This window comes from Mus caroli, chromosome 6 (genome assembly GCF_900094665.2).
Source record: "Mus caroli chromosome 6, CAROLI_EIJ_v1.1, whole genome shotgun sequence".
NCBI classification, from domain to species: Eukaryota; Metazoa; Chordata; class Mammalia; order Rodentia; family Muridae; genus Mus; species Mus caroli.
Window position 1 is genome coordinate 140,659,247 of NC_034575.1, and position 22,884 is coordinate 140,682,130.

The following is a 22,884-nucleotide window of genomic DNA, read 5'->3' on the forward strand; positions in this document are numbered from 1 at the left end:
GAAAGAAAGAAAGAAAGAAAGAAAGAAAGAAAGAGAAAGGAAGGAAGGAAGGAAGGAAGGAAGAAAGAAAGAAAGAAAGAAAGANAGAAAGAGAAAGGAAGGAAGGAAGGAAGGAAGGAAGAAAGAAAGAAAGAAAGAAAGAAAGAAAGAAAGAAAGAAAGAAAGGAAGGAAGAAAGGAAGAAAGGAAGGAAGGAAGAAAGGACGAAAGGAAGAAAGAAAGGAAGAAAGAAAGGAAGAAAGAAAGAAAGAAAGAAAGAAAGAAAGAAAGAAAGAAAGAAAGAAAGAAAGAAAGAGCGAGAAAGAGTGAGCATGGGTTACCCTACACTTTCTATCCATCAAATTTGACTTTAGTAAGAGGAAGCCACTCTGCAAACCCATCAAAGGTTCAATTTTATAGTGTGATCTAAAAAATAATCTCTCCCAGAATTATTATATCCATGGATCAGTAGACTACATTACATGAGAAAGAATATTTAAAATTTCCTACTTTTACTCTTATCCAGCTTCTGAAAATTCACACTGATAAAACAGCTTGCATGTGTGTGGAATTAGAGTCTACAATACACAACGAAAGAGGCCAAAGGTAAAAATATTTCCCCAATATTTTGCAGATCAAACTACGCCATATGATAAGCATAAGTCTAGCGGTGTTACAGAATTTGTTAAAGATGAAGCAGGCTTTAAAATATTGTGATGTGCATCCTTTCTTTCCCCTTCTCATGTGTAAGATCCTTATGCGAACTACAGTAGCCGCTAGTCATACTAACTGTGGAGAGAGGGCCTATCAGTGCTGAAGACAGAACAGAAAACAGCGATAGGTTGGTTCCTTGCTTCCAAGAATACTGGAATTTTCCAGGAAATCCTTAACTCTAGGAATACTTCTGTAGTTATCACCTAAAAGACTTTAGAAAAATGTTCAACAATGCAGCAAAGGGTATTACACACCATCATCAGACTTCTCCAAGACCTATACTCTACTGTAAATGTCTATAAAATAGTCCCATTTGCTACATGTAAAAGGGTCCTTGCTGATGATTAAGGTAAAAGTTGGGCAGACATGGAAACACCTACAAAGTAACAAACACATGAAGGAACTATGTAAGTGGGGAGCCGAGCCAGGAAAAGTTAAGGCACCCTCTGCCACTCCCCACTGCCAAGTCAACATACTTTTCTATATTCTGTGGGCAAAAATAACATCGGGAAGGAGAGAGGAGAAGAGGGGAGGGGGTAGAGAGGGAGGGAAGAGAGAGAAAGAGAGAGAGAGAGAGACAGCGAGAGATTGAACTAAAACATGAAGGATAATGAATCTAAGCTACCATGGCCTCTCTTGGGAATCATGGGGACAGGAAGTTGACACCAACTCTTGCTGTGTACATCGTATATGGTAACCACATCCAGTGGTCACCATCAAGGTGACATTTCCCACCATCTTGATAGGAGAACTAAATTATAACTCATCTTGAGAGTATGACTCAAAAGGCAGGTGACAGAGAGATATGTATAGGTTTATTTCACCAAGCTCAGGTACCCAGGAGGGCACTGCTTGGAGGAGGCAGGAACCTGGAGGCTCTAAGACTGCTTAGACCCACATGGGAAACCAGGTACCACCTCTGAGTTTTCTCTATACAGCTGCCTAGTCCATGCCACATCCCTCATCTCTTCATCCTAACCCTAAAGACCACATGGCAGCACATCTCCTGTTATCTTGAAACAGTTTCTAAGATAACACACATTTGAAAGTGAGAGATATCCAGAGGAGCTCTAATTACACAGAAGCAGGACTGGTGTGTTTGGATATCACACCATAAAACTCTCGGGCAACTTTGAGTCATTGATTGAGTCCCAACAGCTTCAACCATAAAGCAAATCCAGGAAGGCTTTTAACACAACACAGAGACTGACCGCTAGATAAACAAGCAACCGTAAAATGTAATTCTTCTTTTGTGCTCCCACAAGTGAGAGTCAAGGGCTTTGGCTGCTATTCAAATGCTCATTCGATTATAGCTCACTTCTCTATGTTATTTATTCTTTTGTGAAAACAGCAGAAGAAACTACAAATGCTAGCAGCAGAGAGAACCCCAACAAGGAGGAGGAGCGGGATGCCTTCCTTATTACAGTGAGCAAGGTTCAGTTGTCAGAATAACCTTTTCATTTGTGTCATGTGTCAATCATTTATCTCTGGGATGTGTGTGAAAATGTCAAATGACATGTTAAGGCTGAGAATAAGGCAGATACTAGACACTATTACTATTCGTGTGTGTGTGTGTGTGTGATCTACAGATATAAGACTCTCCCACTTACACAACAGGAGTTGTATAGGGCTGAGACTAAATCTTGTGGCCTCACATTTAGGAGTTTATAGACATATTCTGGACTTCAGAATTCCAGACTTTCAAAGACACAGCACAGGAACTATGGGGTATTTGCTACCTCCATAGATTCAGGGACTCTGGAAGTCCACCCATATACACAGAGAAAGAGCTCTGCGGATGATCATATGCAGGGTCACACCTGGGTCACAGTGACCAGACTCTGCCACAGGATTAGCAAGTGCAAGCCTAGGCAAAAAAAATCAAAGCAAAATATGTTTGGTGATTCAAAATTTTAAATTATTGGCAAATTTTCATGCTGAGGCTCCTGTAGTTGCAAGGCTACTAGCTCAGCCCTCAGTGGAAGCCGGCTCCTCTGTTGGACAAGTGGGTCATCAAGAACAAAGGTATAGACCCCTCTGTCCCCGTGGATGCTGAGAGCTTGGGAACTATAGTCACCTCCCTTTTCACCTTGCCTCTTCCTCTCCTGAGCATACAACAGAATCAAGTTTCCAAAACTTCTAAGAGTATTTACTGCTGACCCGACTAGCCACATCAACCTGGGCTGCAGGTGTCATACATTGTTAATTTGCTTCCATCCCTGATGTGGACTGCCTGGAGCTCACACTTCTGACGACTATGGGCAGGAAAGGACCCACAACAGCATCCTCAGGCTTTGTTACTGCAGACTTGCCCTTGAGTGTTCAGACAAAGCTTTACAGCCCTTAGTCTCTGGGCTTTTTGATGAGAAGTAATCTTACCTGGTTCTGGCGGGGAAGCGTCTATACCACAACACTGTATTTCATAAGGTAAAAACCATTGGGGAAGCATCTATACTATAGCACTGTATTTTATAAGGTAAAAACTGTTCAGTGGACTCGTGACTGATTTTCTCATTAGATCTTTCCTGACAATGATTTGCCAGTGGAAGAGTCCATGAACTTGGTATTTTCAAACATGAAAAAATAAAACTATAGATGTCTGGCTTCCCAGCAAAGAAGCACAAAGGACACTACTTGAACATCTGCCATTTTAGAGAATTAACTCTCTACCTTTATTAAGATTTATTTATTTATTTATTTATTTATTTATTTATTTATTTATTTATTTATTTATTATGTGTATGTTCTTGCTTGCATTCAGTGTCCATGGAGACCAGAAGAGGATACCAGCTGTCCTGGACCTGGAGTAACAGTTAGCTGTGCGTGGGTAATTATGCATCAGAACCTGAACTCAGGACCCTGCAAGGGCATTCAGGCCTCAAGGGTGAGAGTCTCCTGTGCCCCCTCCTTTTTCAAAGTCATAAACGTGAACAATCTAGTTTAGGCACACAATTTTTTAAGAATATACTTTGGCAAAGCACTAAGAGTCATCTTCTGAGAAAAGCTCTCTCATGTAAAAGCTTTCCTTCTGCTGGGATGACTCGCTCTTCACCTAGCTTAATTTTTACTGAAGTGTGATTAAAATCAAGCAGCAGCCGCCCTCACTTGGGAGCTTGAGAATCAACAAATTCTTAAGTCGCGGTTGACTCAAAAAGAGAATTCCTGTTTGAGTATTCATTTGCAGTCTCTGCATTCTCTCTCCTTCCTCCATGAAGCAATTTTATTTTCCACATGCATGTGCACACATGTGCGCGCACACACACACATACACACACTTAAAGCATTGATCTAATTGGTGGTAGAGTGGGGTGTCATCTCTTGCCAGACACAATGAAATTAATGTTCCTATTAAACATTTCTATCATAACCCAAATCCCTTCTGAGCTGAAAGTTAAAGGTCAAATACATTAAATAGTGGACTAGGCCTAAAGCTGAAGGCCTAAATTTCAATAAGCAGAATTGAATAATACCCAATCTCTTAAGAGTAATATGCTACTCTAGAATGTTCTAAAGGATGATTCGGGAGAGGTTTCTACTTAGGAACACATATTTTACTAAAAATAATGCTAAACAGATGCACACAGCTATACACACATAGACACATACATGCACATAGACATACACAGATACACACACACACACATACACACACACCCTCTTGTTTAGCTACATCATTTAACCAGACTCACATAAAGTTACATATGACATACCAGTGAATTGTCACTATAAAATAATGAAAGGCCACAGAGATACTGTTCATGACATCCGCGTGATACCTGTGGCCTAAAGGACAGAGCAGAGGAGCAGTCAAACTTTCCTTTTGGTCTAACCTGGGGTTCCACAACTAACACTTTGCTGAGTCATTCTCTGTGGCAAGGGGCTGACCTGCAGCTACTGGACCAGCATTCATGGTCACTCCCTACTACAAGTGTGAGCACTCTTGGTCATAACAATTGAAAGTGTCCTCAGGGTCCTGATGGCACCTGAGGGAAGGGCAGTCTGCACAGGTGAAAAGTACAAACAGTGTTGGCCGGATCTGTTCTGACATTCAACTACCATAGAGAGTAGCTTTAAAATTGCACAGACTAAACACACAAATCTATCACACGGACCTGTTCTAGGAGCCAGATGGAGAGCTAAAACTCCCAGACAGTTCTCTCAGTGCACAGTGGTGTGTTTTATGAGCTTCTTGCTTAGATTTTGACCAATTAATGTATTCATCTGAACGCATATTTAATGAAATCTTTGTATGTGATGTTTTCTTAGCCCTTTTACACTTCTGGTGAAGTCTACTGATGAACATGTATTCTTCCTTAGATAATGATTAAGTACCAGGAGCTCAAAATGAGATTGTAGTCAGGGTTGTGCAGATATGAATAACACAGCTCATGCCGACTTCTAGATATCCTGAGGCTGTCACACAAATGGGAACACTAAGCCAGCTCTGCACAGCAGCGAGCGGACCACCAGGCCGCCCAGTCTCCTCAGTTCAAATGCTATCTGTAGGGTAGCCTGAATATTGGATCACTTTTGGAAATCCCCCACCCCAAGAGTACATCTCCTCAGGGGCTTGCTTGTCTTGTCAGTTAACCTTCCTTTTAAAGCCCTCTGCTTTTCATAGGCATGGTCGATACACCGAGTTTCTACCTCCAAGATGAGGCAGAACTTGTGAGTCGTTTTCACCTCTATCATGACGACAGTTGAAAGAATAAACATGGGTTTGCATATCTCCTCAGAGCTTAGCACACCTCACAGCACAAAGGTCATAAGAGAACCCCCTTCTCACCCCCTTACCTACAGTAAGCACACTGGGCCAGAATATGCCAGGAAAGCTCCCGAGCTGTGTCAAAGCTAATGTACCAAGCTGCTTAAACGGCCCTACCCACCCAGCATTAAGGACTTAAACAGCTGGTGGTTCCTACCTGCTTCCTTGAAAGAGCCACATCACATGTCACTAGGCTCAACACAGGGCCCATTTGTGAAATTTTGGGGTACAGGGAGGCACTATAAGTAAGAGAGGGGTTCACATTCTGATTTGTGTATTTGAGGGTCAGCCTTGCACCCTGTGCTGACATGCAAGCTGACAGCAACTGCCATGACAGCCTGACTGTGTCAACATGGAATGGAGCCCACACTACATGTGGCTCTCCAATACTGGTTACAGACTCTAGGCCATGCACACTCAGTACTGATGGTTACATGAGAATAATCTTTGATTACTTTGTAGAAAGCGTAGAGAGTGTCAAAGCGTATGTGTCTATATTCATGTGTGTATACATATATATGTATACAAGATAATTCATGCATGTATACATATGCGTATACACGCATGAGTTATCGTGGAAGGAAATATTCATGTTAGAGAGGAAAAGGCCCTGCCTTTGTCTATCTTAAAGATGAAGCTCTCACTCTCTGTGAGCTACGTCACCTCTCATTAAATGATGAGGATGCTTCTGCTACTTTATAAGTAAACAATATACTTGCAGGTCTAGTGATTCTATGAAAATAACAGAGCCAATGGGTTGATGTAATGGGGACCTAAAATTTAGTTTCCCTCTCAACTTCTGATGTGAAGAAATGGCTCGTGTGATCTAGACAATAGATCAACACAGTCTAAACTCAACAGAGCTTCATGCTAAGTAGACTTAACCAAAAGGAGGCAAGAAGCGATGCTTATTTAAAACCATACTAGTGGAGGGGACTATAGTCATCATAGACTTGTTTTAACGAATCACAATAATCAGCAGGAAGGGTTTTGTAAGTCTATACCATTACCCACCCATAGCCCTGAAAAGGGCAAAAATCAACAATATTTTTTTAAAAACCTATAGTTCTAATGCCAGTCTCAATAAGACGGATCTTTAAAATGATTATGATGCCAGTGTATATTGACAGTCAGCAATACCCCAGCATCTCCCACAGGCTGCCATGATGGGCCCCTCAGCCTCAGCAACAAGAGTTCATCTGGTCCTCGAATCACATCTTCTTGATTTGAACCACAGACATGTGCTCTGCCATCATCGTCTCCTTGGGGTTGTCCCGCTTGCAAATCCACAACACTATAAAAACATTCCCCGGGACATTTTATTTCTTGTTGTTCTCCAAGCCAACATCAAAAGCAGTTTTGCTTGGGTTTTGTTTGTTTCCTATCATGCCAATCCATGACACACTTTGGCAATTCTTTTTAGAAGTCACATAAAAAAAAAAAAAACTAGCAAAAATATCCCCCATCCCGTCCTTTCTTCTTCTGGAGTCCCTAGGAAGTGGGCTGTGGTGACGGCTCCTCACACGGGTCCAGCTGCATCCTCAGCGCGCCGATTTTGTGAAGATACCAAAGCTGAAGGAATTCCTCAGGCATGGCATGGTAGCCTGAGAAGGGCAAGACGTTGTCATAGTAGTGGTGGCTGATGGGTTCCCCTTGCATGTTCACCGAGAAGGGCCAGAAGCCATAGATGGACACCTCCTCACAGAGGCCCAAGGCTGCACTCACCAAAAAGAGTCCTGTAGACAGGCGCTTGGCGTGGATCCCCCTACTCTTCCAGAACTTTCCAATGTTCCGAAGAAAGTTGGGGTTAGCAAAAAGCACTGTTTGATTGGCTCCAACATCTTTCAGTGTGTAATACACACGGAGGGACGGCTCTGTGCCTGTCTTCATAGAGAAGGCAGGCATGTAGATGTAACTGTGGTTATAGATCTTCATGTTGTCCACAAACTTCTTTCTGGACCACAGCAGGTTTTCAAATCTATGGGAAACAAAAGTTCCAATTAAACCTCAGACACCGAGACAGATCAAAGCCCGCTCACACAGTCCTCTGAAGGCTTGGGTCATTCATCAAACAGAGCGCGTGAGAAACACTTTACTCGGAACTTCGCATCAAATACCCCAACTTATCAAACACTCTTACCTTGAACTTGTCAACATTCCTCAATGAAGCTCTGCTCGACTAATGTCAACTGTTTATTTTGTTCTCTCTTAGGATGTAAAATGATTTAACATTTGTGAATTCATAAAGATTGGAGGCTGGGGTGGTGGTGGCGGTGGCGGCAGTGGCTACAGTAAAAGCTACACGTGTGGTGTGTCAGAAACATAAAACTGGTTTCTTCATCTGAACATTAACAAGAATTACTTGTAAGACATCATGTTCTAGGAATGTTTAGTTGTCCATTATTCTAACTTTTAGACTATATGTAGGGCATGTTATTGCGCTACTAGACAGGCCTAAGAACTGGTGAGGTGAGGCATATTTAAAGCCCCGGAATCCCAGGGATCTGAAGTAGGAGTGGAGCAGCCCCTCCCCAGCCTTTCATGCCTGCTTTAGACAGGTAACCTCGACCACCAACTGAGAGGCTCACAGGCACTCAGTCATGGAGTTTGTCTCCATGCTAATGAGGTATCTAAATAGCCTTACCCTTTAACCAATGGCCTTCCCTTCCTTGATATTCTCATGACCTTCCCCCAAGAGGTATATAATCCCTGGTTCACCCTGCATAAAATGTATGTGCCCACATCCACTTCCAAGAAAGCAAGATGAACAAGCAAGGATCGTCTCAGAGCTGCTTCTTTAAAGATCGCTGTAGGGAAGGCCTTCTCCTAAGAGAGCCATGCCTTAGACTCCCCAAAAGGCTTTTCTCATCTCTCACCCTTCTGCTACTGCACACCCATTCCCAGTTGGACCAGATTCTGTTCCTCTTGGGCTCCACTTGTCACTTCCTGCCTAGCGTGGAGATGCCTGGAGAATGAACATGGACCCTGGACCCCCATTCTAGTCTTCCCTTCTAGGTAGTACACCAACAGTACTCGGGTACCCAGTACACCAACAGTACTCCAGTACTCCAGTACTCCAGTACTCCAGTACTCCAGTACTCCAGTACACCAACAGTACTCGGGTACCCAGAGAGGAAACCAGGAACCACAGAATTCACCCCAGACCCCATTTTCCCCTTCAGGTCCAGCATGTAGTAGTGTCTGATACCCCAAAGTGAAACACAGGCTGTAGACTCTCGTCTGGACTTTGCCCCACCTTCTCTAGCCAGTGTGTTGGCAGCGCCTGGGCATCCCAGACAGAGAGCAGAGCACAGTACCACAGCTATGTAGGAAAAGGAAGTTTTGTTACAGTTGTAGCTTTACCCAGACAGCTGCCCATATGCCTTTCTGGAGAATTCTCCTTCCCTCTGATCATCCATGACTGCCTGTGGAAAGAAATCTCTGATTCAAACGGAAGCAACTGAAATGTATGGACTACCACGTAAGTGCCAGGAGAGAAATACCATTACGGCTTGATTGTGTCTTTACCTATCTTTCACTAATCTTGCTTGCGTATGTGAGTTTGGGCATATTGTGCATTGTAGGGGTCAGTGGGCAACCTTAGGTGTCAGTCATGACCTCCCGTGTTGGTTTCTGCGTTTTGTTTGTAGCTGTATAAGCCAAGCTAGCTGCCCCCAAAGCTTCCGGGATGCTATTGTCTCTGTCCCTCATCCCACCATGGAACCGCTGAGATCACGGATGCCGGCTACTGTGCCCATCTTTATGTGCACTCTGGAAATCTGACCTCTGGTCCTCATACTTGCTCTGCTTCTCCTGCCAAGCCGTCTCCTCAGGCTAATGCCTCATGTTTTAACTCAAGAAATCCAAGTCCCATTAAGGAAACAGAAGTGTTACAAACACAGCATAACGTGTCTCAAATTTCATACTTGATAGATCTGCAAAGGATCATAGCATGCAGGAGAAAAAAAACACAAACAAGCAAGCAAACAAACAAACAATAACAACAATGAAAACCAATCAATCGGTTAAGCCTTGGAAGAGAGTGGGGTCAGAGAAAGCCATGGAATGGATAACACTTCACAAGCTCTTGCTAGGGAAACAGAGGAACATAAAGCTAGAAGACCATAGGTAAGTGCATAAAACGCCATGAAAATTAGGTAGGCTTGTGGGTCCTGGGACGGGAAGGTTAGGCTGGTTTAGACAGTGGCTGAAGATAAGGCGAGCTGTAAAATATCTCCCTTATCTCTAACATTCTGCCCTCACCGTCACCCTGTGGTGAGAGCCCTTCATGCCGCAGTGGTTGCCCACAGCATATCAGTGTCAGGCTGCGAAAGAGGGTTGAGGAGGTAAGTTTAGGAAGTAAAGAGGCTGACAGCTGGGAGAGCAGATAAGAGGCTGCGGATGCAGGGTAAACAAAAATGAAACGGGTGAAAGGGAAAAGAGTAGGGGAGGGAGGGAGTGATGGAGAGCAGGGGAAGGGAAAGAAGGGAGGGAGGGAATGGGAAGAGGAAGAAGGAAGGGAAGGGAGAGAGTGGGAGAGAAGGAGAGAAGGAGGAGAGGGGAGAGAGGGGGAAGGAGAGAGAGAAGGAGAGAGGGGAAGGGAGAGAGAAAGGGGAAGGGAGAGGGGGAGGGAGAGAGGGCAGGAGGGAAGTGGGCAGAGGCAGGCAGTGAACTAGTACAGTAAGACTTCTTGAGGTCAGTTGTCCTGGTTCACATTCTCCACAGGGAGAGCAGCAACAGCCATGAGCAGAATGGAGCCAGACTTAGGTCCCTGCAGAGACAAAGCAGGCCTCTGTTGTGAATGTGTGAGAGTCGCTGTGACGACCCAGATTCAAAGCACTGGGGCAATCATGGCTCTTCATCTGTCGAGAGGAAGGAAGGATGCCTCTCAAGCCCAGAAGGATGGCCTCCCAGACTGTCTGCATGCCCTTGACCCGGAAGCCACGTGAGCCATTTCCCCAGGGCACCAACCACGGGAAAGGTGATGACTGTGTCTCCAGAAGTTACTCACCTAGAGCAGTGGTTCTCAACTTTCCTAATGATGCCACCCACCCGTTAATACAGTTCCTCACACGATGGCGACCCCAACTATAAAATTATTTTGTTGGGACTTCATAACTGTAATTTTATATTAGGTAATAACTGTAATTTAACCCAAAGCGGTTGAGACCACAGGCTGAGAACCATTGCCTTAGGAAGCTCAGAAACATTAGTCAACCATTTTCTAGACTGGTGCCAACATCTCTCTGATGAATTCTCAAGTTGGACCTGGGCTCTGCTCAGCTACTCAATCGTTTCCACTCTTGCCCACCCACATCCTTCGCTTTTCCTAATTTCCAAAATGCCTTCCAAGCAATGAAGAAGCAGCAGACACACAACCTAACTGAACTACCCTGTGCTTTGTCTAGAATAACCTACAGACTTCATTGATACCCCACGGCCTGGAATTCTGGTCAGTCCACTGCTGGACATTTATACCCATCTGGGTCTGTGAGATACACTCACTTAGAAGATGCAATGGTTACTGTTGCCAGTTCGAATGGGTTTACTATATTCCCCGTGGAAACATACACTCCTGTGTGTACCCACAAAGGTATTTCTAGAAAGGGTCCTGTAAGGAGGGAAGACTAGCTGTAAAGGTGAGCCTCACTCATCCTTGGGCTGAGGCCAATGACTGGAGCAAAGGAGGGAAAGCCAGCCGAATCCCAGCATGCACCTCTGTTTCCTAACTGCACACGTGGTGCAATCAGCCACCTGCCGCCATGCCTATCCGGTTGCCATGCCTGTCCCTCCGGGATGAACAAATGCTTCCCTAAGCCTTCCCTAAGCTTCCAGGTGTTTCTCACAGCGATGAGAAAAGACATATACAATGGAGCATTCGTGTGAGTGATCTCTGCCTGTCCTTCAGTGCCTCTTCTGCATCCCTAACTACACCCTCCTCCCCTTTGTCCCTTACAACCAGCTTTGTACCTCTTCCCAAATGCTCATACTCAAAGGAGGATTTCCCCTCCTCTAGGGAATCACCCCCTCTGGCTTCTAGACATGGGAACTAGCCTCCCTTCCCCAGCTTTAATTAACCAGTTTCTGGCAGTTCAAAAATGTGTTTATTCCAAGTATGCAACGTAACCGTGGCGCAGGCAAACACACCATGAAATGACTATTACAATAGGCTAGAATTTGATTTCAAAAATTCTTCTTGATACACCCACCCTGTGAGCTACACGCTGTCTCTCATCTACCATCAGTATCCTGGGACAGTTGTTTTCCTTCCTTATTGCCTCCAGCAGAAACACAAAGTAGGTAAATAAAATGTAATTTTAAAACTGTCCTCAACTCAGCTCTGTGATTGTTCACTGCCTAGCTGATGCAGTTACCATTTATTGATCAATAGTTTAACAGTGTTGGTTTTGAATTTTGCTAACTTGTTATAAAGTCCTGTTAGGACCACAGAGGAGTGGCACTAGCTCTGCCTTCTGACCCTGGCTAGGGTTCTGTGTGCACCACAACTCACTTCACACAATTAGAGTCACTTATCCATTTGCCACCCCAGTGACACCCCCACAGACTCGTGAAGACCCAAACCAAACACTTACAGTGAACCCCCTCATCCTCACTGAACCGTTTAATGGCCTTCTTTGGCTACTGCAGTGGCTGAAGCCCACCAAGCACTGAGTGGTCTGAAGTAGGAGCAATATCATGATTTGGATACTAACCTAAGCTACATAATAAATTCCAGGCCAGCCTGAGCTACAAAATGGAAAAACACAATGCACAGCAGGTAGGATTGCTCAGTGGGTATAGGCAGGATGAGGCTGCAATCCTGGGAGTCACCCGGTGGAAGGAGAGACTTGACTATGGTGCACCAGTGCCTACTTGCATGTGTATACATAATAGACAAATGCATAAACAAAGAACAGTAGTAATAGGAACTAAACTAAAATTAGTAAAAGTCAGTGAATTTCTAAAAAAAAAAAAGAGTCAATGTATCTGTTAAGGCTGTATATACCCCGGAGAGGAGAGAATCCATCTATTTAACCCTCTACATTTTATACTATAGCTCAGAAGAGCTGTGTATCACATACTAAAATTAAATGGAGTTCTCAGTTCAGCAGCCCATATACTAAAATTACATTAAGATTAAAAACCAAAACAGTACTCATGCCTGTAATCTGAGTATTCAAGGCTGAGGAAGGAAGGTTGGTTGAGTTTGAGGCCACCTGGGGCTACCCAGAGAACTCCAGGCTATCCTGGGCTACATATCCAGACCTTGTTTCGAAAGCAAAGCAAAACTTTAAAACAAGGAAAACTGAGTTTTTATTTAATGAAGACACTGAGATACTTAAGAACCTTAAGAAACAAATTCGTGCTCCACAAGCAAACGTCAATATAACTTCTAGTAGAGCAAGACAGCTACTGGAAATATAGATAACAGAAAATCAAACGGAAACCTGTGGGCTTTAGATTCTCGGAAGATACTAACAAAATTGCTGACGCCACGGAGCAGAGCGCTGTCCTATGAAACATAAGACAGCTGCCATAGAAGGGAAATAGCTCTGAAAATATTTACAACGGAGCTAAAAAGTGGCTGGGCACCGGTGGGACTTACCGTCTAAAGCACTGGCGCAGAACAGACTCCAAGTCTCAATTGATGAGAAGATTAAACTGTTTGGTTAACAGGTTGCTGGTTATTACACATTGCCAGGATTACAAATTGAGCAAGGTCTACAAACAGAAAGGCTCTATTTCTCTCTCCCTTCATTCAATCTCCAGAAATAAGACAAACGATGGTTTTTCAAAGATCCATAGCCACAGTGAAAGCAAGAAAGGAGGCAGACTTTTGGGGACCCCCCCCTCCGTGGGTTGCCAGGCTTTGGGGAAACCCCCTCCATAAAAATTGTCCACAGAAAACAAAACAGAACAAAAACCATAGAGAAACCAAAGCAAGAAGCAACTTGAAGAGTAGAAAAGGTGACACATCCTGTGCCCACGGTCAGGAGACAGTCAGCAGGTTATCAGTATGAATGTGAGGTATTAGGGGCACACAGTGGGTCAGACTCAAACGCCATGCTCTGTCTGTTATCAGTGCATGGGTGAAGAGGTAGTATGTCCAGGCAGATGTGTGCTCAGCCTGGGGTAAACTGGCAACATTCTGTGCACACAACATCCACAGGCAGACTTACATAGCCCAGAGGAATGAAGGAAATTAACCCTCACCAGCACAGGAACAAAGATCTGCACGTGACTGCGTACAATGACTCCTGGGAGTCACCCAAGAGAAACCTAGAGTGTCACAGTCTCAACTTCAGCAAAGGCCACCTTTAACAGGTCCTGACATAAGAACAGAGAGTCGAGACTTCAGAGCACTGGGGACAGCCTGGAACTCAGAAACTGAAGGAGCCAAGACCATTAGAAGATCAAAAAGAAATGTCTTGAAATCTATATTAGTCTGTTTAAAAATATTAATCATAGCAGCCCTATTTATAATAGCCAGAAGCTGGAAAGAACCCAGATGTCCCTCAACAGAGGAATGGATACAGAAATTATGGTACATTTACACAATGGAGTACTACTCAGCTATTAAAAAGAATGAATTTATGAAATTCCTAGCCAAATGGATGGACCTGGAGGGCATCATCTTGAGTGAAGTAACACAATCACAAAAGAACTCACACAATATGTATTCATTGATAAGTGGATATTAGCCCAAAACTTAGGATACCCAAGATATAAGATACAATTTGATAAACGCATGAAACTCAAGAAGAATGAAGACCAAAGTGTGGACACTGTGCACCTTCTTAGAATTGGGAACAAAACACCCAGGGAAGGAGTTACAGAGACAAAGTTCGTAGCTGTGATGAAAGGATGGACCATTTAGAGACTGCCGTATCCAGGGATCCGTCCCATAATCAGCTTCTAAACGCTGACACCATTGCATACACTAGCAAGATTTTGCTGAAAGGACCCAAATATAGCTGTCTCTTGTGAGACGATGCCGGGGCCTAGCAAACACAGGAGTGGATGCTCACAGTCAGCTATTGGATGTATCACAGGGCTCCCAATGGAGAAGCTAGAGAAAGTACCCAAGGAGCTAAAGGGATCTGCAACCCTATTGTTGGAACAACATGATGTACTAACCAGAACCCCGGAGCTCTTGTCTCTAGCTGCATATGTATCGAAAGATGGCCTAGTCGGCCATCAATGGAAAGAGAGGCCCATTGGACTTGCAAACTTTATATGCCCCAATATAGGGGAATGCCAGGGCCAAAAGAATGGGAATGGGTGGGTAGGGAAGTGGGGGGCGCTATGGGGGACTTTTGGGATAGCATTGGAAATGTAATTGAGGAAAATATGTAATAAAAATATTAAAAATAAAAAAATATTAATTATGATTGGATCCAGACTAGGGTGATATAAAAAGGAGAATAGGTAACAAGAGTTGCTGGCTGTTAAAAAATAGAGAGACATTATGGGTTCTGGCAGAGGGACGCTCCAGGAATACAGCTGCATGGTAGTCTCGATGCCATCCATCAAATAGTGTTGGGCAGAAGCCGGAACCTCCAGGACAGTCATCTCAATATCCGTGATTGCCCTAACAGGCCCAAAGCGGGGCAATTGCAAGGGGTTGCTGGGGCTCCCACAGGAATGTAGCATGAACCAGTGCTGCACAGAGGGCCTCTGTAAGTCTCAGAAAAAACTTAAGTCGAGCGGAATGGAAAACAGTGCACCAAGGCTGTTTGTCCGGCGAGCTTCGTGTTTGTAGCCAGCAGCGCGCAGGCATGACCTGAGCGGGGAGCCCAGCAAAGCACAGTGCGCAGGTCTGGCCTGCTGTGAGGGCCACGAGAAGAGAGATCAATCTTTACTTTCCCACAAGAAATCAATACATACATTAGAAATTTTAAAACTGTAATTAAGCATGCTGCTTTCAAATCAAAGAAGAAAAAAAGTCAGCCAAAGACACTGGAAAAAATTGATTTCTTGAAAGATGACTTGAGGGTGTAGGGGAGGGGGGCTGAGGGGAGACAGCTGCTTTTCTTTTTCAGCTTTATTGTTCTCTTAGATTGTTAAAAAAAAAAACTGTGGGTGTGCATCATTTTTATAAAACTGAATATCTAATTTTTAAGATCCTGAAAAACTTACAAAAGTGTTAAAATTTTTATGTCACTAAAAAGATAATATATAAGTATGTATGCATCTATGTATCTATCTACCTATATATGTGTGTGTATATATGGACATATGCACATATGTATACATGTATGATTGCATTATACATGTATATGCATGTGTATATACATGTAGGCATCCATGTATATATGTATATATGCATGCATGTGTGTGTATTCATGCACGTATATATGCATGTATGCATACATGTATGTATGGTACTTGTGCATATGCATGTGAATGCATGTGTACATAAATATGTGTATTGTACATGTATGCATCCACATATGTGTGTATGTGTATGCATGTATGTATGTATATGTACACACATAAAACCACAGATATTAAAAATTCACAAGCCAACATAGCGAGTCTTCAGTTTAAAAATATACATTTTTAAAATATAGGATAGAAGCTTCTAAAAGTGCCTGCACATTTTGTTACAAAAGGGAAATCAATATTATGAAACACCTGCTGTAGAGGCCACACTGTCATCAAAAAGTATTAAAATAAGAACTCAGCAACATAAAGACATACACACTGTGGGAGAAAAGCTCTTACAAAGATGTCTGTAAGAGGAGGTCTGTCAGTTACCCATCCACGTAGTGTAGACAGCAAAGCCAACTGAAATATTTATTGGAGCCAGCAGAGATATGCGTTTGCACAAGATAATCTTACTACACACAGTCATGGAGGGTTTTTTTTAAATATAACAAAATATTTCAATTATTATTATAACACAACTCCACACAACCCGAGACAAATTTAACAAATGTGTGATATTTTACAGAGACATTAAAATGGATAGTGTTTTTTTTTTTTTAGTCTTCCCCACATACATGTGCAAATTCCACATAGTCTCAATTATTATTTTAAAGTAAAATTTGAGATGAGCCTGAATTTCACCGGAAAGGTATAAACTAAATCAGAGCATGTATTCAGGACCACACTCAGTGAAGGAGTGGTGGAAGGTGGACGGGACTGGGGGAGAGGCGACTTGCAGTGCCAAATCTGAGCATAGAACTGCAGTAACTCAGGAGGCCCCAGAGACTGGGTACACCTCTCCACACTTGAGGACTCCTCGTCTGATTAATGACTTTTCAAACTAGCTTTCGTGAGATTGTACATGGACCAGGACTGCCAGGTAATCAACAGTCAGAGCCAAGATAAATGTTTGCTCCATCGTTCAGGAAATTTAATTTCAGATAGAATTAGGATACCTATATACAAACTGAGAAAAACACAAGGGTTGTCTGTAAGACCTGGGGACACAAAAAGCTCCCTACCATAACAGCAAAATCCAATAAGCAAAGGACTGATAACTATTGCTTCCAAAATAGACTTGTGGGTGGGGCACAGTGGGGCACATCTTTACTCCCAGTTCTTGGGAGGCAGAGAGAGACAGCTAGATCTCTGTGAGTTCTAAACCGGCCTGGATTCTTATTTGTAATATTAGTGATAATCTGTGATAAAGAGTGACACAATTAAATTATAGAAATAGTCAACAAATTTCCACTTAGGAAGCTGGGAAGATGGTTCAGTGGGTGAGAGCACTTGCTACATACACATGGGTGAGGGGCTGAGTTTGGATTCTCAACACTTATGTAACACACTAGGCATGTTCTCACATGCCTGTGACCCCAGTGGTGCTGGGGATAGGGGAAGGAAGAAGACTGGGGCATGATAGCTGCTAGCCTAGCTGAAACACTAGCTTCAAATTTATGGAGAGATCCTGTCCCTAAGGATTAAATAGAGAGTGAATGAAGAAGACGCCCAATGTACTCCCCTACCCTCTGTGCGCAAGCACAAGCATGCACCTGTGACCACACAGGTGCAGGTACCACAAAGGTGCAGATACCACACAGGTGCAGGTACCACACAGGTGCAAATACCACACAGGTGCAGGTACCACAACAACACAGGTGCAGGTACCACACAGGTGCAAATACCACACAGGTGCAGATACCACAACCACACAGGTGCAGGTACCACACAGGTGCAGGTACCACACAGGTACAGATTACCTCATAAGTACAATACCACATACAAACCTCACACTCTGCACACCAAGGCTCTTGCTTAACCCATGCTGTTCTATCTAAGCCTGGTGTAGCTCTGTGAAGGGGGACCCTTCTTGCTGTAGCTCTGTGAAGGGTACCAGGATGGTGGGAAGGAGATCTGACTGTTATAGGGACTGTAACAGACAGCTTCTCACTCAGCTTGGCCTACAGATCCAAGCTACAAGGTTTTTCCTATGGAAAGTTACATCCCACTCTCCTGCTGACTGACAGTCATTCACTTGTGACCTGAGCCTCACACCCTCTCTACTTCTCCAGGACCCCATGTACAACATCCTCTAAGTACCCTTTATCTCTATCCAGGTGATGGCTTGTATATTCTTGGACCAGGGAGTGGCACCATTTGGAGGTGTGGCCTCGTTGGAATAGGTATGACCTGGTTGGAGTAGGTGTGTCACTGTGGGTGTGGGTATAAGATCCTCACCCTAGTTGCCTGGAAGTCAGTCTTCCACTAGCAGCCTTTGGATGAAGACTAGAAATCTCAGCTCTGCCTGTGCCATGCCTGCCTGGATGCTGCCATGCTCCCACCTTGATGATAATGGACTGAACCTCTGACCTTGTAAGCCAGCCCCAATTAAATGTTGTTTTTTTATAAGACTTGCCTTGGTCATGGTGTCTGCTCACAGCAGTAAAACCCTGCCTAAGACAGCAGTCTACCCCTCATTAACCCTCATCCCCACAAGGTCACTTATCCAAGATGACAAATTAACACAAACAAAACTCTCCTCTGTGGACTCAGAGTTTCAGGTCTATAGGGAGTCAGAATGGTGCAGACTTAATGCCATCTTTTGTTCAGCCTAATGTCATGTGTCTCACTTAACATCTTTAAAACTATTAACCTTTTTTATTATATTTATTTTATTTTAATTTTTATTGGATATTTTCTTTATTTACATCTCAAATGTTATCCCCTTTCCCGGGTTCTCCCACTCCTGTAAACCCCCTATCCCATCTCCCCTCCCCCTGCTTCTATGAGGGTGTTCCTCCACCCACCTACCCACTCCCATCTCTGCACCCTCCATTCCCCTACACTGGGGCATCTATTGAGCCTTCATAGGACCAAGGACTTCTCCTTCCATTGATGCCTGACAAGGCTGTCCTCTGCTACATATGCAAACTGGAGCCATGTGTACTCCTTGGTTGTTAGCTTCGTCCCTGGGAGCACTGGGAGGTCTGGTTGGTTGACATTGTTGTTCTTCCTATGGGGTTGCAAACCCCTTTAGCTCCTTCAGTCCTTTCTCTAATTCCTCCATTGGGGACCCTGCATTCAGTACATTGGTTGGCTGTGAGTATCCACCTCTGTATTTGTCAGGCTCTGGCAGGAGACAGCTATATCAAGCATGCACTTTCAGCATGCACTTCTTGGCATCCACAACAGTGTAGGGGCTTGGTGACTGTATATAGGATAAATCCCCAGGTGGGACAGTCTCTGGATGGCCTTTCCTTCAGTCTCTACTCCATACTTTGTCTCCATATATCCTTCAGTGAGCATTTTGTTCCTCCTTCTAAGAAGGACTGAAACATCCACACTTTGGTCTTCCTTATTCTTGAGCTTCATGTGGCCTGTGAATTGTATCTTGGGTATTTGGAGCTTTAGAGCTAATATTCACTTAGTGCATACCATGTGTGTTCTTTTGTGATTGGGTTACCTCACTCAGGATGATATTTTCTAGTTCCATCTATTTGCTAAGAATTTCATGAATTCATCATTTTTAATAGCTGAGTGGTCTTCCATAGTGTCAATGTATCACATTTTCTGTATCCATTCCTCTGTTGAAGGATATCTGAGTTCTCTCCAGCTTCTATTGTATTAATAATAAATAAGGCTGCTATGAACATAGTGGAGCATGTGTCCTTATTACATCTTCCTTGGGGCATCTTCTGGGTATATGCCCAAGAGTGGTATAGCTGGGTCCTCAGGTAATACTATGTACAATTTTCTAAGGAACTGCCAGATTGATTTCCAGAGTGGTTATACCAGCTTGCACCCCACCAACAATGGAGGAGTGTTCTTCTTTCTCCACATCCTCACCAGCAACTGCTGTCACCTGAGTTTTTTATTTTAGCTATTCTCACTGTTGTGAAGTGGAATCTCAGGGTTGTTTTGATTTGCATTTCCCTAGTGACTAGGGATGTTGAACATTTCTTTGAATCTGTAGATTGCTTTTGGTGAGATGGACTTTTTTACTATACTAATCCTGCCAATCCATGACCATAGGAGATCTTTCCATCTTCTGAGATTTTCTTTGATTTCTTTCTTCACATATTTGAAGTTCTTGTCATACGTGCTTGGTTAGAGTCACACCAAGGTATGTAATATTATTTGTGACTATTGTGAAGGGTGTTGTTATTCTAATTTCTTTCTCAGCCTGTTTATGCTTTGAGTGGAGGAAGGCTTCTGATTTGTTTGAGTTAATTCTATATCCAACCACTTTGCTAAAGTTATTTATCAGCTTTAGGAGTTCTCTGGTGGAATTTTTGGGGTCACTTATATATATATATATATATATATATATATATATATATATATATCGCATCATCTGCAAATAGTGATATTTTTACTTCTTCCTTTCCAATTTGTATCCCCTTGATCTCCTTTTGTTGTCTAATTGCTCTAACTAGAACTTCAAGTACTATATTGAATAGATAGTGAGAGAGTGGGCAGCCTTGTCTAGTCCCTGATTTTAGTGGGATTGCTTCAAGGTTTGCTCCATTTAGTTTGATATTGGCCTCAGCTTTGCTGTGTATTGCTTTTACTGTTTAGATATGGGCCTTGAATTCCTGATCTTTCCAAGAATTTTAACATGAAGGGACGCTGAATTTTGTCAAATGCTTTTTCAGCATCTAATGAAATGATTATGTGGATTTTTTTTTCTTTGAGTTTGTTTATGTAGTGGATTACATTGATGGATTTCGGTATATTAAACCATCCCTGCATTCCTGGGATGAAGCCTACTTGATCCTGGTGCAAGATCATTTTGATGTGTTCTTAGATTTGTTTTGCAAGAATTTTATTGAGTATTTCTGCATCAATGTTCATAAGGGAGATTGGTCTCAAGTTCTCTTTCTTTATTTGGTCTTTGTGTAGTTTAGGTGTAAGCGTAACTGTGGCTCCATAGAATGAATTGGGTAGTGTTCCTTCTGTTTCTCTTTTGTGGAATAGTTTGAAGAGTATCGGTATCAGGTCTTCTTTGAAGCTCTGATAGAATTCTCCACTAAACCCATTTGGTCCTAGGGTTTTTTTTTGTTTTGTTTTTTTGTTTGGTTTTTTGTTTTGTTTTTTGTTTTTTGTTGGAAGACTATTAATAACTGCTTCTATTTCTTTAGGAGTTGTGGGACCTGCTTAGATGACTTATTTGATCCTGTTTTAACTTTGGAACATAGTATCTGTCTAGAAAATTGTCCATTTCGTCCAGATTTTCCAATTTTGTTGAGTATCAGGTTTTGTAGTAGGATCTGATTTTTTTTTAATTTCCACAGTTTCCATTGTTATGTCTCGCTTTTCATTTCTGGTTTTATTAATTTGGATACTGTCTCTGTGCCCTCTGGTTAGTCTGGCTAAGGGTTTATCTATCTTGTTGATTTTCTCAAATTACCAGCTCCTGGTTTTCTTGATTCTTTGTTTTGTTCTTTTTGTTTCTATTTGGTTGATTTCAGCCCTGGGTCTGATTATTTCCTGCCCTCTAGTCCTTTTGGGTATATTTGCTTCTTTTTGTTCTAGAGCTTTCAGGTGTGCTGTCAAGCTGCTAGTGTAAGCTCTCTTCAGTTTCTTTTTGGAGGCACTTAGAGCTATGAGTTTTCCTCTTACCACTGCTTTCATTGTGTCCCATAAGTTTTAGTATGATGTGTCTTCACTTAAATTAAATTCTAAAAAGCCTTTAATTTCTTTCTTTATTTCTTCCTTGACCAAGTTATCATTGAGTAGAGGGTTATTATTCAGTTTCCATATGAATGTGTGTTTTCCATTGTTTTTGTTGGTATTTAAGACCAGCCTTAGTCCCTGGTGGTCTGATAGGGTGCGTGGGATTATTTCAATCTTCTTGTATCTGTTAAGGCCTGTTTTGTGGCCAATTACATGGTCAATTTTGGAGAAGGTACCATGAGTTGCTGAGAAAAAGGTATATCCCTTTGCTTTAGGATGAAATGTTCTATAAATATCTGTTAGATCCATTTGGTTCATATCTTCTGTTAGTTTCACTGTGCCTCTGTGTAGTTGGTGTTTCCATGATCTGTCCATTGCTGAGAGTGGGGTGTTGAAGCTTCCCACTGTTATTGTGTGGGGTGCCATGTGTGCTTTGAGCTTTAGTAAAGTTTCTTTTATGAATGTGGTTGGCCTTGCATTTGAAGCATCGATGTTCAGAACTGAGAGTTCGTCTTGGTAGATTTTTCCTTTGACCATTATGACGTGTCCTCCTTATCCTTTTTTGATAACTTTTGGTTGAGAGTTGATTTTATTTGTTATTAGAATGACTACTCCAGCTTGTTTCTTGGGACCATTTGCTTGGAAAACTGTTTTCCAACCCTTCATTCTGAGGTAGTGCCCATCTTTGTCACTGATGTGCATTTCCTGTATGCAGCAAAATGCTGGGTCCTGTTTACATATCTAGTCTGTTACTCTATGTCTTTTTATTGGGGAATTGAGGCCATTGATGTTAAGAGATATTAAGGAAAAGTGATTGTGGCTTCCTGTTATTTTTGTTGTTAGAGGTGGAATTAGGTTTATGTGGCTATCTTCTTTTTGGTTTGTTAAAAGATTATTTTCTTGTTTCTACTACTAGGGTGTAGTTTTCTTCCAATGGTTGAGTTTTCCATTTATTATCCTTTGAAAGGCTGGATTTGTGGAAAGGTATTGTGCAAATTTGTTTTTGTCATGGAATATCTTGGTTTCTCCATCTATGGTAATTGAGAGTTTTACTGGATTTAGTAGCCTAGACTGGCATTTGTGTTCCCTTAGGGTCTGTATGACATCTGCCCAGGATCTTCTAGCTTTCATAGTGTCTGGTGAGAAGTCTGGTGTAATTCTGATAGGTCTGCCTTTATATGTTACTTGACCTTTTTCCCTTACTGCTTTTAATATTCTTTCTTTGTTTAGTGCATTTGGCATTTTGATTATTATGTGACAGGAGGAATTTCTTTTCTGGTCAAGTCTATTTGAAGTTCTGTAGGCTTCTTGTATGTTCAT

At 42.6% G+C, this 22,884-nt stretch overlaps 1 protein-coding gene across 1 annotated transcript in view; it reads right to left on the reverse strand.

The window, feature by feature from the left end:
• Positions 1-6,348: 6,348 nt before the first annotated feature.
• Positions 6,349-22,884, reverse strand: part of St8sia1 (ST8 alpha-N-acetyl-neuraminide alpha-2,8-sialyltransferase 1) — a 131,005-nt gene continuing 114,469 nt past the window's right edge. Inside the window, exon 5 of the mRNA XM_021165388.1 lies at positions 6,349-7,435. Within this exon, the coding sequence (XP_021021047.1) occupies positions 6,949-7,435 (487 nt within the window). The 3' untranslated portion in view covers positions 6,349-6,948. The remainder of the gene's footprint in view (positions 7,436-22,884) is intronic.